At 34.4% G+C, this 20,701-nt stretch overlaps 1 protein-coding gene across 2 annotated transcripts in view; it reads left to right on the forward strand.

Moving 5' to 3' along the window:
• VPS41 (VPS41 subunit of HOPS complex) overlaps nt 1-20,701 on the forward strand; it is a 160,737-nt gene that overhangs the window by 64,974 nt on the left and 75,062 nt on the right. For both annotated transcript variants that reach the window (XM_081288528.1, XM_081288529.1), the window contains exons 5-7: nt 831-905; nt 9,410-9,472; nt 12,753-12,818. In XM_081288528.1, coding sequence (XP_081144654.1) covers nt 831-905; nt 9,410-9,472; nt 12,753-12,818 — 204 coding nt within the window. The remainder of the gene's footprint in view (nt 1-830; nt 906-9,409; nt 9,473-12,752; nt 12,819-20,701) is intronic.

Here is a 20,701-nt window from a genome sequence, read left to right on the forward strand (position 1 = left end):
TGTAGGTATAACAGCACTGCCCAATAGAATGCTCTTGTGATGAGGAAGATGTTGTGATCCATGTGTTTTCCAGTATGGTAGACACTGGTCACATGACTTTTGAGCAGTTAACATGTTACAACTAAGTAACTGAATTTTTAAATTTTAAGGAATTTAACGTACAATTTAAATTGTCACATGTAGATAGTATTATAGTGAAGAGGACAAAAAAAATCTAGTCTACATGCACCTATTGTAATTTGAAACAGATCATAAAAGGTTGCTGTTTAAAGTACAATCAGAGCTATATGGGATTTGTACTTGAAGAGAGTAAAAAGGATATTAAAATGTTGTTTGGACTCTCTGTTGTGAGTCTTTGCTGTGGGCTTCATAATGGACCACATACCTGTCTTCAAGGAGCTTTCCTTTTCTAACATTCTAGGAACTTTAAAAAAGTGAGCTTATTTTTCATGGACTGCATCACTAGAGTGTTGCTTGTGCCATGATTTAGGGATCCAGATGTGAAGGATTCTGTGCCAGCTGTCTCATCCTATACATGGGAATGTCTCTCAGCAGCATCTTTCAATGTGTAAGAAATAACATTTTGGCTGATACTTTAAATACACGAAACAGAAAATATGGAAAAAGTTGGGGTTTCTGCACTTATTACATGACTGTGAAACAAAGGTGTATTTTACTGTATTTATTTGCAAAATAGAATACATCTCTGACTCATGGATTAAACTAATAAACAACTTATATCACTTAAATTTTACAAAGAGCAAAGGTATTTGATTATTGATAGATGGTTTCCTGAAGTTTTATGTGTCCTTTTTGTTTGTTTTTTATAGAGTCCTGTGAAGATAAATCAGATTAGCCTGGATGAAAGCGGAGAACACATGGGCGTGTGTTCAGAGGATGGCAAGGTATGGTGAGGACAGGGTCCTGTCCCAAGTTCCTGGTCCAGCACTGAGTGCTTTGATTTTATCCGACCCCAGGTGATCGGAAATGCATTCTGCTTACTATATACCTGCATTAAGAGAACCCTGATTATTCTTTTGAATATTGGACTTGCTTCCGATTGCTTATTATTAAAGTAAAATATATTTTGCACAAATGTGCCTTAGGAAATGTAATTACAAGAATGTCAATAATATAACTAGTATTAAGCTGATTAACAGCTGTCGCAGGGTGACGTGTCACCTTAATCATTACTTCTATGCCACTTATACCTCAGTGACTAGTCTGCAGTTCCTGCAAGACAGTAGCTTAATGCCTTTCTGCCATAAATCCACAAAATTGGATTTTGTGGGCATGATTTCTGTAGGCTGGTGGTTTTCATTTTCACACACAAGTTATGAATGTTTCTCTTGAATTATAGAATCTTTTGATAAGCAATCATAGTTTATCAGAAGAATAAAGTGTCTTACAATGGCCACATTAAATAAATGTAAAATCAATATATGTACAGTTTTCTAAAAACCTGGCACCTACTTCCTTGACCGAGGACATACATCATTTGTGCAGTGTATAACTAACAATTATCAGTGCTTCTTGCTGATGTTGAGCTGTGACATTTAGTGGTTGCAGTGATTGATTTTTCACTTATAAGAATGTCTTTTTTGTTTTTAAGTCGATGGAAGTCTTTTCTAATGTTGGTTTGCAATGATAAAATTCTAATGCACAGTGTATTTAAGCTACTTTTCTACAATAACAGTTTAAGAAGAGACTGCATTAAGAATCATTATAGAACCTTACGTATTCCCTACTGAATAGAGATTTCCTAATCTAATTTTGTATTTTTATGGGCTTTAAATTCAGTGGGCCATTAAGATGAGTAAATTAAAAACAATATACTCAGTAAAAAGAGTTATAACCATTTGTATCTATTAACAATGTTATACTTATTAATCTATTAATAAAAGCAACGTGAAATCCTTTTGACATATGAGAATGCATTTTGTATATCGAAGTCTAATGTTGCCCAAAGAGTCTTTTGAAACAGTAATTGGAATACTAGTGCTTTTCAAAAAGCACTGTCAAATTTTCCAGTACTTTGTGAAATTCTGAGATGAACGTAGTTGTCAGAGGAGAGGAGGAAAGAGTTAGTTTGTGCAGAAATTGAGAAAAATCATCCACACTATTGAAACACTTTTATGTTCATGTATTTGCAAAGAAAGTTAATTTTCATGTTGTTTTGTTAAATGCAAAACATTTATTTCAGATTGATAACCAGTTTAATTTGATGAAAGAGAATATTTAAGGTTTTAATTGCATATAGAGTTTTCGCTAAGATATTTTAGGAATTTTCAGAAATGTTGAAGAATTACTGTGAAAATGGAATATTTTAACTACTTCATCTGCTGCATAGTGACATGACCCCAAGATATCTCATGGTACCCTTGTTAATAAACACCTTTGTTTGCCTATTTTAGTAAAGTTTATGACTGCCATATTTTCATATCTACCCATGATGTATTTTAAAAAATGGTTTTCTCACATTTTATTAGCATTAATAGAACGAAAAGTAAATCTTCAGAGTGCACATGTTTATTTTAGCCAGTCATTATCATAGGTTAATGAGTGTTGTGAAAATTGAGAAACTAATACAGAATGATACACTAATGTGAGTAATGATGATTAAAGCCAAGGATGTTTACAAAGATAAATCCCAGCTATCCAGTCTCAATGCATCTTTTGTTTAAAATATTTTGTTGTTGTTGTTGTAGTTGGACATAATACCTTTATTTTATTTATTTATTTTTATGTGATGCTGAGGATCAAACCTAGGGCCTTGCACATGCTAGGCAGGCACTCTACTGCTGAGTCACAAGTCCAGACACCCTAATGCATCTTTAAATGACTGTTGCGATCTTTGCTTTTTGAGTGTATTAAGATAAATAGTTATTTATCTTTATTTTGAAGATAACCTTTGATATTTGCATTTATTTTTGAAGTCATATTTCTAAGAGTTGGTTAAAATTTACCCTGTTTGCTCACAGGGACTCATTTCTGTTCTTTTTTCCCCATGACTTCTCTGTAGTTGTATTCTAAATTTTGAAATACACAAATGCATTTATCTTATGTGTATGTGTCTACATATATATTCAGTTTCATTTTACTGGCATATTATTATAGGTTTACTTTCAGGATGAAGACATACAGGGTTTCTCATCTCTTGCATATATTCCCTTTAGTATTATAAAATTCTGGGTCAAAATCTTTTCTTTCCAAATTTTGGAGATGTTACTCTAATTTTTCTGACACTTTGTAGGCCTTGGAGCTTGAATAATAATAATAATAATAATAATAATAATAATAATAATAGGCTTGTCTAATAATAACAATAAGAAGAAACAGCAATAATAAATGGTCCTAAAATTCATTTTGGCACTTTATGTCTAGTTTTGGTCTCTTTTCATTAATTTTGTCTGGAACTTTGTAAATCCTTTTGATCCATATACTAAAGTATTGTTTTCATTTCAGGAAAGTTTACCTCAGTTATAATTTTGATTATTACTTCAGTTCCATTTGTTTTCATTTCTTCAAAGAAATTCAATAATACAAGGCTGGAGGCAGTATTGCTTAGAGGCCAAGTGCAAAGCTGTGTTCAGCTTTTTGGGCTGGTATTCCTACTCTGCTGCCCTGAGGTGTGTGCATTGCTTGGCTTCCCAGTTCCTCCATTGCTTCAGCTGGACAGGGCGTGCAAAAGGAGACCTTCATGGAAATGTCATGAGGTGCCACTCAATTACAAATCACCTTTTTTTTTTTTTTTTTTTTGGCCATTTATTTCCTCTTTGTAGCCTACCTAGCCTGTTTCCCTTTTCTATTATGGTACTTAAATTTTTCCATGCAAAAGGTAGAATGGATAAGTACTGTTAACCCTCTCCCCCCCCTTTTCTTTTTTTGGAAAACACACAGATTGTAAGAAGAAGTGGTCATATTACATAATAAGTTAAATTCACACTTTGCTCTCTCATTGGTTTTATCCTTTGATTTCTCTGTAGTCAGAAACAGATTTTCTACTTATTACTTTGCTGTTTTGCTTTTCTTCCAGTGTCAATTTTGTTCCTTATTGCTTTGTGGAATATATTTTTATTCTATTTTGCATTTTTAATTTTCCTGGAATCTCTCTTCTGGCTCTATTTTCGTATCAACCTGATATGTAATTTAAAAAACAACAACAATTATGACTTCTTATATGCCTTCGAGTATTGGACAGTACTGCCTAGTGGTTAGGAATGGAATAATGTGGTCTCTTTTTAGTTGTATGACATCAGATAAGTGATTTATGTCTCTTTGTGCCTCACTCTCTTTCCTCCCCTATAAATAGGGATTATCACAATACCTACTTTATGATAATTTGGACGACTAAATGAGTTCATATCTGTAAATTACTTGGATATTACTGGTACAGAAGAAACAGTAATTGTTAGTTATCACTGAAGTTATCATTATCATCACCCTGTTTTTCTGTTGGGGTTTCCAAATAGTTTTCTAATTTTTCTTTGGCTAGTGGTTACCATTACATCATCTTTAAAAGCATAATTTTTCTCTGAGTCTTTGGAGTAGTGTTCTACAGTTTTTTAAATAGATTGTGTATTTTTTGTTTCTTTTGTTTTATCTATTTCATAACAGGGAGGAGAGCTCTTCCTGATTCCATGTTAGCAACAGATTCAGTGCCTGACTTTTTCTTGGCCCTGCCTGATTTATTTTGGGTGTTAGAGAATCACCTTCTTAGATTGACAACAGGGGTCTTCAAATGAGCCTGATTTCCTTTGACTGGAGTAATTCAGTGAAGGCAGCCCTCCCTGGAGAAGTGGAAGGCTCCCCTGTTATCACTCCCTGCTCCCTGATTTTCTACCTGGGCGGACTGTATGAAAACCAGCAATCTCTCCTGCGAGGGTCATGTTCACTACTGCTCAAGATGTAATGAAAGCTTGCATGGGCACCCCTGTTCTCATTCTTGACCTATTTTTATTTGGAAGCTGGGGTTTGAGAGAGGTTGTTAGGAGGAAATGTGAACCAGAGGGGTTGTATGGTGTTCTGGCCATTTTGGTCATAGTTCCTCTATGTCCAGTGGGGTATGGCATGGTTTTTTAGTTGACAAATATATAGAATTCCATGCTAAAGTAGAGAAAGACTATACATATTCCTTCCTGTTCCATTAGGGTTAGGTTTTATTTATTAAGGCAGTAAAACATATTACATACCCCCTGTGGTACTTATGTGGCTCTCTCTGTAGTTCATAAGAATTCTTCTAAGATTTTGCTAGAGATTTGCTATAAAGCCATTTGTCATTAATGTTTTTTCTTCATTAGGTATTTTTGTGGCAAATTGATAGGGCTGCTCTAGGGGATACCATTATCAAAAGGGTCCTCTATGTTGTAACCTTTAATTTTCTGATTCTTAGCTGAGATCTCCTGGAAGCCAAAACTGTCTGGGCTATCATTGAAGAGATTCCCTTCACAGAAAAGTTTGATTTTTGCCAACAAAATGGCCAAATAAATAAAGAAAGAGACAGAAAGGAAATGACTCAATCATTTTGGACTATGTTAACTTTAGTAGTCTAATTTGTGACCAGTTAGTTTGGGATATTACGTTAGTGAAGTGAACCACAACATTGACACTTTTATAAATCACCATAATACTGACACTGATTTTTTAAAATGAAATTTGTCTTGTGAAGTTGCAGTGTTTCCTTATGAAAATAGAATATAAGAGCAATGGAGGTAAATGTTATTCAGTTAAGCATAGTATTAGAAACTATCCTGTGTAGTTACTCCTCCAGTGGTGGCATTTTTGCTTCTGGCTAGTTCTCAAGAATAGTGATGAATAACAATTCCTGTTTTCTAAGAATGTCTTTGGCTTTGTTCTTTTCTCCTCTTCTCTCTCTCTCTATCCATACATATTTGTATCTTCAATATGGATTCATAATTTTTAAAAGGACATTTATCCCTAGGAATTCATGATACTGTTGGATCCACAATCCTAGTATTTATCTGCTTGTGTACTGATGTGTCAGTTTTCTTCAGTAGGCCTATGCATCATTTGTTTACATCTCATATTTTTCTGCACAATGGAAATTCCTTATTCTTGAAAATATCTTTACACATCTATAGGCAAAAGGAAGTTTATCCATTTGAATGAGTAGTCTTAATTTATTTTCAACTTCTTTGAGTTGCCTTAATTCAAATTCTGACATTCACACTCTCTATTTAAGGCTTTTGAATGTTGGTTTTTGTTGTTTTTGTTCTCTTCTGTTCTTCTAATACGGTGTGTGAAAAATTATCTTTATTTGCAAATTTTAAGCTATCTTATTAAGATATAAATATAATATAAAGATATCATGTAGAAGAATGGGCTTTAGAGTACTTGGGTTCTGGTCCCAACTCCTATGCTTATGATTGTTATAACCTTAGGCAAGTCATTTAATTTACTGAAGAATCATCTGTTAAACAAGCACATTGGTGTTTGATCTTATCCCTGGCAGTGTGGCTGTGAGGATCAAATGAGATAGAATAAGATCTCCAACCATAGCAATGTAGTGTCCATTATGAACCTTTAAAAATATAACTTTAGGGCTGGGGTTATGGCTCATTGGTAGAGCGTTCTCCAAGCATGTGAGAGGCCCAGGGTTCAGTCCTCAGTACCACATAAAAATACATAAGTAAAATAAAGGTATTGTATCCAACTACAACTAAAAAATAAATAAATAATGAGAAAAAAATCACTTTAAAAGTTTGATTTGCTATGGTGGGATCCAGCCATTTGTATCCATGGATTTTTACATGTTTAATCAGGTTTGAAAACCGTGGAAATAAAGCATATTAAAACATTTAGGGATGTAAGGTGGTAGGAGTATAAGGCTTGACATAAGACTGTGTTGTGACATTATTGTGCTGAGAAGGAATCAATTGTTAGAAGGGAAGTTCATCTTACAACTTCAGTAGTAGTTCATACTGAGGACACTTCACTAAGGGGGCCACTTGTTGATTCCCTTCACTAAGATTCAGGTGATACAAGACCTTCTTACCCAGTTTTCTTAGAGTTTTGGGGATCTGTCAAGTTAAATTTCCCATGGTGAAGTCAAACCCTGAATGCAAATCTTCCCTTTTCTTACTTCTTAACCACTATTTTGTAACAAATTCAGTATATCCTGTACTTGTACATTTATATAAAAACAATGACTTTATACACTCTGAACAATGAGACATAAAGTGGTAGTAGGCATATCTGTGTTTGCCATGTCAAGAATACATATTTACCCTGAGGTTTTCTCTTAGAATGTATTCTTGACATGGCAAAAAGAGACAACTTCAAGGTAAATCAAATTCCCTCTGGGTTACATTGTATCATATGCTATTACTGGAACTCAAATAACATACCTGCACAAATATATGAAAGCAATAGTCGCAAAATGAGTGGAACATCTTGAAGATTTTATCTGTTAATGCATGAAGCTTTCTCCAAAAATCATATAATATGAGTGAATTTTTTTGCTTGTGACTTGAAAGAATGAACCCCTTGCAATTTACTTAAAATTAAAACAAGAAGAAATTGAAAGCTTGGATAGTCTTATATCTATATAAAAATTAAATTTGTTAATAAAAACTTCATAGAGAACTCTTATTTAGCATGTTTGTGCTACTGTAACAGCATAGCTTAGACTGGGTTATTTTTAAATGACAAAAACTTATTCCTCACAGATCTGGAGGCTGGTGAGTCTAATATAAAGGTACTGATTCAGTGTTATGAGGGCTGCTTTCTCTGCTTCCAACGTGGTACCTTGTCACTGTGTTTTCATAGCAGAAGGATGAATATTCTATTGTTACATGGTAGAAGGCAGAAGGAATAAGGGTCTAGCTAATACCCTTGATTCCTTTTATAAAGGAACTAATAACCCACCCATGAGGGCACAGCCCTCCTGAAAGTAATACCTCTTAACACTATCACCTTGAGGGTTAGATTTCAGCATAAAAAATTTGGGCGGCACAAGCATTCAGACCTTGTTTGAAGCAAAGCCATTAGACACAAAGGACTTCACTGATGAATTCCTCCAAAATTTAAAGAAAAAAATAACAACATTACCCTGGAGACTAGAAGAACGAACATGTCTCAAGTATTGGGAAATAGTTCCCATTGGCCCTAATACTGTTACTTAGTTCCAGGTCTTTAAGATCTCCTGAAATTATCATCCTCTATTGGCAAGTACATAAATTGATTAAAATAAGTTTATGAAGTGGTTTGGCTGTCTATTATGTGAATGTGTTTGCAACCTATGATGTAGCATTTCCATCCCAAGTTATACACCCTTTATAGATGTGCACAAAAGTGTACCAAAGTATTTGTAATGAGTGTTCTTCAGCGTATTATTCATAATAGCCCCAATCTGGGAACGTCCCGAGTGGTCATTAGTGGAAGGGATACATGAATTATAGCCATACATTTAAATACCATACACCAATGACAGTGAACCAGCTACTACTATATGTAACAATATGGATAAATCCCATGGGGAAAATTTAAATGAAGAAGCCAGTGGAGTAGTTCATAATTCCACTTATATAAAATTCAAACACCAGCATGACTTATCCATGGTGATGTATTCTAGGATAGTGGTTAATTTGAAGGTAGTATTAGTCAGGAAAGGGCACAGAGGGTTTTCATGGGTTCTGTTTCTTGATTTGACTGATGGTTGGCAGGTTAGATTGATGTCATAAAAAAAATGTGTCAAGCTGTAAATTAATTTTTTGTATCCTTTACAGTGTATATATTATACCTCAGATTTCCTTTTCATTTTTTGTTGCTATGGTCTAATTAAAGGACTCATAAAAATCATAAAAATATGAACAAAGTAGTCTGAAACAACTTTAAGGTAGGCACTGATAAGTGGGAACTTAAATATTTCATTTATACACTCTAGATTTAGCATAAGATTGAAAATGAAGTGCAGTTCACCTAACCTTTTACCACATTGATCTACGTGGCTGATATATACCTGTATATGTATATGATATATATATGTATATATATATATACACACACATATGCACATGCTCCCTTTTCCTTTAAGGGATAAAATAATACTTCCTTTAGGATAACTTATGGGAAGTTCATAAAAGAATATCAGTAACCTGTTTATATCTACTTCATTTTTGAAGGTTGGCATCCATTTAATAAATTTGTAATGAGTGAAGGGAATTTTGTCCATAGGATGCTTATGAAAGCTTAATAGCAATAGAGTGCTCTCACCCTTATGGGATTGTTTACCCTGAGAATTTAATAGTGATGGTAGGGTATTAGAATTATTAAATGTTCTACTTTTGTTATTTTTAGTTGCTATTATAATTGAATAGTATGTATTCTCACTGACTCAGCAGTCTTTTCTATTGTCATGTTGAACTAACATGATCTATTTAATTTTTAGGTTCAGGTATTTGGATTATATTCTGGAGAAGAATTTCATGAGACTTTTGACTGTCCTATTAAAGTAAGTTTTTAATCTTTCTGAGGTTTTCTCATCATGATATGCTGATACCATTTGGATGTTGTGAAACGAGAGCAGGATGTACATTAAGAGACTGTTATGTGTCTATCTTCAGGGAGTTTTTATTTTGGTGGTTATATTGACATGCATGCACATACATGGACACCCACTGACACAGATACCCAATCTGTGCTTAAAAACTTAGGTAAAATAGCACTACAGTTCAAAGATAAAAAGTCATTATTTGCAATTCTTTTAAGTGATGGCTTCATAGATGGAGCAATATTTGACTGGGCTTTAATAGATGGACAGGGGCAGATAGAAAAGCTGGCTTTCCATGTGGAAGAATAACAAAATAGAAACGGAGGTGTTAGAAAGTTCACATTGTGTTCAGGAAGAGTCTAGTTTAGGTGATGCATAAAAGACTGATTTGTCCAGAGAAGTATACAGACTGACTGACTAGAGCTAGCTCAGTCTGAAAGCTAAGGAATTGGTCTCTCTCTGATAAAAGGAAATTATTGAATGTTTAAAGGAGTGACATTAATTAAGCTAATTTTTAGGAAAATTAATACAGTCCCTGTATACTATATAGATTGCTGGTCTGATAGACAAGAGGCAAGAAGACCAGTTTTAGATAACAATTATGGTAAAGTGTGCTTGTTAAAAAAGAAGAGGTCATTCTTTTTTTTTACCCATTTGTTTATTCAAACACTTATTGACCATTAGGTAAAGGAGAGATAAGATCTGACATGTGTTTTATAAAGGCAAATTTACCATAAGGAAGGGTGATTTAAACAGGAGAGTGGTGATGAGAGACAATTCAGCAGGCTAATGGAATACTCTGGGAACGATATCAGGAGCTTGGTAAAAAAAGTGATCATGAGTATTTAAGATAGAGTAGAAAAAATGAATTTAGGCTGCCCATGGGAGGTAGACTTTTTAGCTTTAGTGATACATTCGATGAGAATGATCAAAAATAGAGGAGCTGAAGGTAAATTCAGGTTCTTGCTTTGATAATGGCGTGAGAATGCATTAAGGGATGGTTTGAGTAAGGACATTGCTAGTTTGGTCTTGGATTTAGATAACTGTAGTACATTGTATTACAGAGGTTTTAGAAACATGAGTATGGACTTTAGGATAGATTCTGGCCCTTAAATACGGAGATGGTACACGCAATTGAGTAAGAAAAACCCATTTTAAAAGATATTATTCCATTTAAAGTATAAAGTGAGAAGAGAAGACCAATCTTGAAATTCTGGAGCATCCTAAATTTAAAGATTCAGGTGGTAGAAGCAAAAATAGTAAAGGAGTGGTCTGAGAAGCAGATACCAGAAGAGCTAGACACCAGAAGAATGGTGTCAGGCACACCAAACAGACAGGGCTTCCAGGGGAAAGAAGTAGGTCGCAGTGCCAAAGGCAGCTGGGGTTTTAAATGGTGGGAAGACTAAATCAAGTATACTTTATTTTGGTAATTATGACGTTTTTGGTGATCACAGTGAGAACAACTTCAAGAGGAAATTGGAGGTGAGGGTGTCAAAACAACAGTAATATTATTTCTCATTCAGGAAATTTGGTAATAAAGAAGATAGATTATGTGGCAGACAAATCAGGCAATGTCTAGAGAACGTTTCTGCAGATCACATTTTGGCTGATGGTAAGAATTGGTAGAGAGGGAAAGATTGAAAATAGAAAAAAATACTGGAGCAGCACTAAGCAGTGAGATTGACCGTTTAGGGTAGATAATTTTGGAAAAAGCCTTCTCTATCTGTGTGTGAGAAAGGGACAAGGTGAGGCTCAGCCCAACTATGGCAAAAGTAGGGCAGTGAAAGAGGAGCAGTTTATGGCAGTGGCCCTAGTGGCTCTATTTTCTTATACTTGAAGGGGAGGAAGCAGGGAAAATGATGTTTTTCATTTGCAAAGATGTCTGTTTTGCCTTAAGAGAGAACTAGAAGGACTCTTCAGAGATTTTAAGAATGTAAAACAATACAATCCCTGTAAATGCTTCTATATTAGTGTTTTGGATCGATTAGGAATGTGTTGAAGGGAAAGCTAACTTGAGAGGTAGGAGTGGTTAAAAAAAATGAAGGGCCCTATGCTAAGCCCTAAAAATGACAGTGTGAAAGAAATCTGTTAACATATTCTGTTGAAGAAGGGAAATATATTAGTCCATTAATATATGTTTTTAGTCGAATGTTAGAAAAGATCAAAATTAATTAAATTGCTGGTTTTATGGATCGTCTGGCGTTTAAAAGGCAGAATATATGCAGGCTTAGAGCCGTAACAAATGAGCCCCAAAAGAGGGAGTTGTGCTAATTGGAGCCACTAGAGTATCATTATTGCCTTCATTGTCCGCCCCCTACACACTGTATGTCAATGATATTATATAATCGTAAAGCCACTAGCAGTAACAAGGAGTGGTAACAAGAGCAGCCTTGGGAGAAACCTGTATAACAAGGGACTGAGGAGAGATTTGAATGGAAAGCTAATGAGAATCATAGGGACAGGAACTTAGGTTTTGGGCCAGGGGTGAGGACCCTAATGATTAGTTCCATACCTCTTAGGTCCTCTACCTCTATTGCCTGAACCTCTGATGGGGCCTTGGTATAACTGGAAATTGTGTGGGAGGCTGTATTGACTCACCTCTTCCACTTGGTGCCATTCATCGTGGAAGCCATCTTGAACAAGGAGGTAGTCAGGTTCTCTCAGTGGGTTTTTTCTATGAATTGTATTTAGTTACCAATAGTTTTGACACCCGGCTACCTTAAAGACCTTCTTTGTTGCCTCTGAAGAGGAGGTATCTGCTTATAGGGGGTCTTCACTTAGTGAAAATTAGAACTAATCATTTTTATCCTTAGAGTTTTGACCTGACTTCAGAGAATTTTCACTTAAGAGCAAAACTCATAGGGAAGAATTACAGAGCTTTGGTTTGTGTAGAGGGCAGTCAAGGGAGTGGGAGGTTGTGGGAATGGGAAGGGCAGTAGAAAAAGACAGATATTATACCCTATATACATGTATGATTACACTAGTGGAGTGACTCTAAACCATGTACAGCCAGAGGAATGAGAAGTTGTGCTCCATTTGTGTGCTATATGTCAAAATACATTCTACTGTAAAATAAATAATTAATTTTAAAAAGAGCAAAACTCAGTCTCAGAATATTACTGCATGTATTACTTCGTACCAAGGTATTAGGACAGCTTTTAGGTCATGCTGCTCTTTAGGGTTTTCATTCAGTGCTTTAACTGTGACTCTTATACTAGGCTTGGATTCTTTTCTCTTGTAGATCATTGCTGTACACCCACATTTTGTGAGATCCAGTTGCAAGCAGTTTGTGACTGGAGGGAAGAAGGTAAATATTTTGTCTCTCTCTCGTGATGTGGAGCTGTTGAGGGTGTTTCATTTGATCTGTAATTTGTCTTTAATGTCTTTAATGTCTAACTATTCTTCAGGAGAAATTTTGAGAAAGAAAAATGTAATGAAATTGTAAGAACATTATCTCTTGGGGTTGTTGTGACCTCAGTGTTTTTCACTACCTTCCTTTGAAGTAGGTACAGGACAAGATTAAAAGAGATGTTACTCCATCTACCACCTAGAGATTTGATATATTGTCTCTTCCACAAAAAAAAGAGGCAGCATTTAAAAATTTAAAAAAGCAATTAAATTAGTGATGTTTTTCCCCTTTACAGAAAATCTCTTTCAGGCTTTGATAACATTTTAGGATAATTATTGGTACTCTGTATTATCTTGTTCCTGGCACATTTTATTATCTCGGTGAAACCTTTCTCTACATGATTATCTTTGTAATTATAATAAGTTCTCAAATCAAAGCATCATTCTGCTGATAGTATAAGTCAATTTTTATCTATTAACCAGAAATATTTTCAAAGCCATTTTTATAGCAAAACACTATCCATACTGCAACTATAAATATTATTGCTTATTCGCTTTAGAGCCAGTGAAAAGCAAGTAGTCTGTGCATTTTTCCCCCTCTTTAAAGTAGTATATAGATACAGTATGTATATACTATATTTTTTGAGGTCCAGCTACTCAATTATTTTGAATGTTATAGTTATCCTTTGTTTCCCCATGGTCTGGTAGTTCATGGAATGATGGCAGAAAAGTATACTGGTCATTCCCTAAGTCACTGTAATGCGTATGGGGCAGGTCTGGGGAATCCTGATTTGAGCCCAAGGCATGAAGCCAAGATTGCACTAACTATGATTTCTGCTTGCGAGGTAGCTCCTTTCCTTCCACCTCATAACCCATTGTTATTCTTTGGTTCTAGTCTGATTTGCCTTATGTAAAAATATTTGTGGTACTAGTTAATTGCAGACTTACTGTCACATTCTCTATTGTGGACCTATACCTCATGTACTCCTATAAAAGTAATTCCCTTCCTTGCCCTTTTCAGCCTTAGGAAAGAGTAGCTTTAAAACTCCACATATATTTCTTTATTAAACACATTTTTGGAGAATTTTGTGTGTGATAGAGCATAAACTCACTTAGCTGTGATTTGAGCTTTTGCATTTTCATTTAAAACTCAGTGAGGATAAAGCTTTGGTGGAGTTTAAACAACAAATGCTTATTATTTCATAATCTGAAAATTAAAGAGTGGCTTAGCAATTAAGTTCAGCTAAGGGTCTGTTGAGAGGCTGTATTCAAAATATTGGCTCGGACTGCAATTATCAGAGGCTTTATTGGTTCTGTAGGGTCTGCTTTGAAGATGTTTACTGTCTTCTTACAGGTAATCTACATTGTACTTAAAATATTGATGAATCACTTTGGTTTAAATATTTCCCTATAGTTTAATGCAGTTTTGACTTCTGGTTTCCAATTTTAGGAGTTAGAGATTTTACCATCCGCTATTTCTTAAAGGTATTAGAAATAAGAAACATAATAGGAGTGTTACTCTCCAGGTAGGACTCAGAATCTGAAGATGAGATTCTCCTGTGTTAGTTTGGTTCTTAACAATTTATGTATCTGTGAAGTTTAATAATTTTCACTTTTTGTGTGAGGGATAACAGTAATCTCATCAAATTTTCATTAATTTTGCTACACACCTCTACCTGCAGAATGCCTGGGTTACATAATAACATATTCTTCACCCTTATATTTAGTATTTGATAACATTTACAGGAAGAATAGTGTGAACTTGGCAGTTTGGGTCAGATTTTTTGAGTAAAGTAAGTGAGCATTGTGGAAACAGCGGTTACCTAGCATCTCAGTGTTGGCAAGGTTATATAGGAAGAACTTGGAGTTTATGGGATACAGACATGATAAACAGTAAAATAAGTAGAATTCAAGTAAGAACATCAGAGTTTTGATTCATCTTTTCACTTATTGACTATTTGATAGGTGATTCTATGTTCAGTTTTCTCTAAGAAAGAATTCTGACTTCCCCTTTCCTTATTCAATTCTCCAGGAATGCATCTGTGCATTTCTTTTTCGACGCACAAGAAGATGTTAATGTGTAAATAAAATGAGACTAAGTAAAAACGATTCAGCTCATCTGGTAAAAAAGAATTTAAAAATGATGTTATTACCAAATTAGAATTTCTAAATTAAAATAATTTTTTAAAATACAGTAAGTTTTAAACATTATTGTATATAAGACTTAGTACTGGGCCTGATAAATGTACATGTGTAATATTTTGAAGTGAAAAAACATGTGATTACACATGTTGGTTTCAATATGTTAAGTAATTTTTCTTTTAGATTTTTTTTGTTTTATTGATAGATAATTCATATACCATAAGATTCACTAATTTAAAGTATACTATTCAATAGTTTTTAGTGATATTTATAGTGTTGTGCAGCCAGAAATATGATTTTAGAACATTTTTATCCCCCTTTAAAAAAATCCTTTTGCCACATCATCTTTCCTTCTTTCCTTCCAAGGCTAGGTAACCACTAATCTACTTTATCTGTAAATTTGCCCATGCTGGACATTTCATATAAATGGAATTATACATAATCTTAGAGCTGGCTTTTTTTTTTTTATTAGTGTTTTTGGTGCACGTGTGTTGTAGCATGTATCAGTACTTCATTTCTTGAGATGACGAAATATTATTTTACTTTATGGGTATATCTTATCATTTATCTGCTTTATCAATTGATGAACATGTGGGGTCTTCCTTTTGGTAATTATGAGGAATGCTGCTGTGAACATTTTATACAACTTCTTGTGGCTATGTGTTTTCATTTCTCAATTGCAAGGTTTTTGAATCATATGGTAACTCTATTAGCATCTTGAGGTACTGTCAAACTGTTTTTCTAAAGTGACTGTACCATTTTACATCTTCTGCAGAAATACCTAAGGGTTTCAGGTTTTCCACTTTGTCCCTAACATTCATTTTTGTCTGTCTTTTTGATTGTAACCATCCTGGTGCATGTTAAATGGTATCCCATTGTGATGCTCATTTTTGTTTCCCTAATGACTTAATTATGTCACATATCTCTTTTCATGTCCTCATTGACCATTTGCATATTTTCTCTGAAGTAATGTCCACTTAAGTTCTTTGCCGATTTCTAAACTGGGTTATTATACAGTTGTAAACATTTTTTATGTATTCTGAATGCATGTTTCTTATCAGTTATATGATTTGCAAATATTTTTTCCCAGCCTCTGAGCTGTATTTTCCCTTTATTGATGACATCTTTAGAAGCACAAAGTTGCATCTAAGATACCCAAATCCAAGATCATAAATATTAATGCTTATATTTTCTTCGAAGAGTTTGCAGTTTTACCTCTTAAATTCAGTCAAGGATCTACTTTAAGTTCATGTTTGTGAGTGATGTAAGGTAGGGTTCTAAATTCATTCTTCTGCATGTGGCTATCCATTTGTCCCACCACATGTTGAAACAACTCTTCTTGTGTTGGCCCCTTTGTTGAAAAATCAGTTAACCATAAATGTCAGGTTTTACTTCTGGACTTTCAGTTCTGTTGATCTGTATGTTTATCCTTGTGCCAGCACCCCTTTTAGGTTTTATGTATTTATTCATTTTTGTGGTTCTGAAGATCAAACCCAGGGCCTATGCAAGCTAGGTAGATGCTCTACTGAAGGACATTTTCAGCTTCACCTTTTGGGTTTTAGAGCCACTAAGTTTGCTATAGTTACTATTAGGATGACAAACAAGTTAATGATTACTCTTATAACATTTTGAATTTCAGTTCTTTCCTTTTCAAAAGCCAGTATAATTTCTCTGACTTATATTAGAGGCTTTAAAAATTTAAGGGTGTCCTCTAAGGATTTGTAGCATACAAACTTTGAACTCATGTCTATTATGTAAATGTGTACGTCATAGTAAAAAGTAACATTTATTTGATAAACTATAATGACATCTTTGTATACAGTACACCCTCTTGGTGTGCTCACAGTATCTTCTCTGTATACACTTTTAAAGATCACTGATACTACATGCTTTTGACATTATTGTGTTCTGCTTCTTTTGTTGAAGGTATTTCAGGAAGTGTTTTTTCTAATTTCATTATAAATATGTCTTTGATTTTAAAACCAAAGATTTTAGAAGATGACATTAAGAAGGGAGGACTATTATGCAATGATTTGTTTCATTTAGAAAGTGCTAGCAAAGAGGAGGTACTCATCTATAACTAAGTTATGGAAGTTTATACCTTTGAAAAATGAGAAAAGCAAAAACACTATTGGCCCAATTGCGATGCGTATTGCTTCAATTACAATTTTAAAGTAGCACCATAAGCAGAACAAGTTTGAAAAAGCCAGCATTCAGCAAATGGTGGTAAACCTTGCAATAATCATAGTTGTGGATGCTAAGACTCCTCTACTTGGAATAGGTTGCAGATCACATAGAGGGAAATGAGAATGAAGACAGATATTATGTGACTGAGAGGTTGTGACCATCTGCCTTTAGGAAACAATTTAATCTTCAAACAAATTAGAGCAAAGACTAGCCAGATAAAAATGTAGTGTGGAATAAAGGCATTCTTAACCCTTAAGAACACTACTGTACAGTTTGATCATCTGTTCTCTGATTCTTGGAACTGTATGCAAATTTCTGTAAACAGTGGGTTAGTACAACAGAGACGAGAAGAGCTAAGTAGGAAAATGGAGGTCCTATAATGAGGTATTCATTTCATTCAAAGAACAGTTGAGAGATGTCCCAGTTAATATTTTACTCGTTTTAATGTTATTAATATTTTTGATTCCTGTAAAAAAATTGAAGTAATTAGAACATCGATTTTAAAATAGTGCTGCAAAATAGCCGTGTGGCAGGGAAAAAAAAAAAAACCTGAAACTGTCATTTGACACATTTATTGATATTTCCTTTTTAAGGTTCTAGCAGCTTAGGTCTTTAGAGAGAGCTTCTTATCCACAAGGTACTGAGAATAGGAGGCTCTAGTTCTGTTTGGCATAAACTTTTATTTTAGGTTTTCAAGGTAACTTCTTAGTAGTTGAATGCCAGAGCTGGATTTATGGATTCCACTGCTTGACACATGAGCATAAAAAGCTTATTCTAAATTCTGTTTTGTTTCCATGTTGGAGGGGCAAAAAAGGAAAAAGCCCTTAAAAGTGCCAAAGTGCCATTGGAGAGAGGTTTCAAATGCATGAACCATTTTAAGTGTAGCCTTCATGTGTCGCAAGAATTCTAATAAATGAACATAGCAAATGAAATTTCTGTTTTAGAAATAAATCTTCCACGTAGACCTTGTATGTTTTTATTTTTAATTGTACAACTCTCTCTGTCCACAAGATAAACCTCATATTCATGTGACCTTAACCTTTGAACTCCAAAGTACCCTTCATAATGACTGTTTTTACTACTGTGACAAATTATTAAATTGTTGTGATACTGTTTGCAGTGGAGTTCATTTTTAGAAATGAGATAGTCAGCTGTTTGGTGGTGTTGTAGGATAGAATAAAGGGACCTGGCCAAAGGGACAAGTTGCTTTGTAAGCTGGAAAATATCAGTCAGCAAGTGAGAGGACCTGCGTGAATGAAATGAGAAGCACTTGACTGTTGGGGGCTGAAGGCTGGTGGGAAATTCTACCTGAAGGACATGGTAGCATAAGCCAGCTTCTTTTAAAAATATAAATTTTAAAAAAGTATTTCAAAATTATTTTCCCAGCTTTATTGAGGTATATTTAACAAATAAAAATTGCATATTTTTAATGTGTACAGCATGATGAGTTAATATGTATATGTTGTGAAATCATGACCACAATCAGTGTCAGTAACATATCCATTACCTCACATAGTTACCTTTTTGACTGTTATGAGAACACTCTAGGTCTATTCTTTTACCAAATTTCAGTTTTCCAATACAGTGTTATTAACTGTAGTCCCCACACTGAGTGTTAGATCCCTATAAGTTGCCTTAAAACTGAAAATCTCTACCCTTTGACCAAAATCTCTCCATTTCCCCCAGCCCCTGCTGAATATTTTTAGAATTGAGATTGATCAAGCATTGTTTTCCTACTTCTGTGATCACTAAACATGAAATGTCAAGGTGCTTCTTTGTGTGTTTGCTTATTTTCTAGTCAGTTTGGAGTTGGGAGTTCTTAGAGTTAGAAGGATTTTAACATTATTCCTTTCTAAAAGTCTACTGTGCACAACATTTGACTCTCCAGGATATTTCTGCAAGTTCAGTTGCTTTGGTCATGGGCACTCGTATATATGCACACTTTAATCACACAGATCTTCTGATGGTAGCTTTCAAATGAAGTCACTGCATATTTTTATAAATTAAAAATTTTTGTGTTAAGGCTTTTTAGTCAATTTATGTTAAACTGCAGGCAAGTACCAAATTTCTGTCCTATTGGTTACATGTTGAACAATTATAAAATAAATACCTTTATTTCTTCTACATTCTATTGTAAATTGTCGTTCCATTCCTAGAAATTCATTTCATGTCTCAATGTACCAAAACTGATTAACCTTCAATTAATAGAAAATAAAACCCAAACATAACTTTCACAAACCCTTTTTTAGGTATGTGGAACCAGATTGTAAAATAATTATATTGTTAAGGTATATTTTTGCAGGGATTTCTGTGTATTCTAGACTGGCTGAGCCTAAAAATAGAAATCTTTTGCTTAAAATAGTTGTCAGTCTGAAAAACAGGCATTCTCCTTGCTTTCATAATTTTTCATTTGTCTCAAATATCAGTTGCTTATTTTTGATGACTTTATGTAGGATGTTCAGTTTCTTTGGTGCCTATCAGGGATGGTGTGAGGGAAATGTATCCATGGAAAATTTGTTTTCTTTTACATTCCCCTTGAATCATACACATCAAATTCTTGTTGACATTTTCTGTTTAATAAATTCAGCTAATTTTTTCATGTGTAATGTTAACTACATTCATCGCAGCTTTTACCTGAACTCCAATGTTAAGCCCACTGTCTCTTCCTGGAGCAATCAAATCATCTTTTAATACTAATTGATTATTCTTAATACTAAGAGGTTCCCTCCTTCCCTCACACTACTCTTTCTTTTCTTTCTTTCCGGTGTTGGGGATCAAACCCAGAGCCTTATGCATGCTAGGCAAGCACTCTGTCACTGTGCCACTTCCCCAGCCCTCTCTTTCTTTCTTAAATGATGCTCTGTATAAAACAAAGTGTTAGGATTATAACCATTTTTAATTGGCATCACTAGTATAAACTAAATCATCATTTCACAGAAATATTTGGCTTGTATCTGCTTCTTGAACACAAATTTGTATCAAGGTCCACATTAGGTGCTATACACATATAGTATCTTGCTTTCAGGAATGGTGGGTGGTAGGTTTCCAAAAGAATATTAAATAGGACAGTATTGATAGAATGTAGTTATAAAATTATTAATTAATCAAAATGGGGTTGGTAGAAAAATGAATATTCTGAGGCATTTAAGAGTGAAAAATGTGTACATGTGTATTTATATGTTAGTTTCACTATGAGGTTATTTTGTAATTTTTCTTTGTCTTTAAGCATTTTGGAATCACCTCACCTTGGTTGGGTTGGCTTTGTTTTGTTTTTCCTTCTAATTTTCAGCCAGCATTCCTCTGATGTTTGTAACAGTGAGAATCGGAATAAACCAAATGTCTAATAATTGTGAATTAGCTGTGTAAATGACCCACAGCCAAAGATCTCCAGGACCCCTGTAGGTATTATGAAGAGGATGCTAAGGAAAAGGGATTGTAGGATTGAGCTGGTGGGAGATGATTTGGGGGGCATTTAAGGAAGCAGGAATTTGCTCCAGATTGCATATTGTCAGG

This window comes from Spermophilus citellus, assembly GCF_964194105.1.
Source record: "Spermophilus citellus genome assembly, chromosome: 3".
NCBI classification, from domain to species: Eukaryota; Metazoa; Chordata; class Mammalia; order Rodentia; family Sciuridae; genus Spermophilus; species Spermophilus citellus.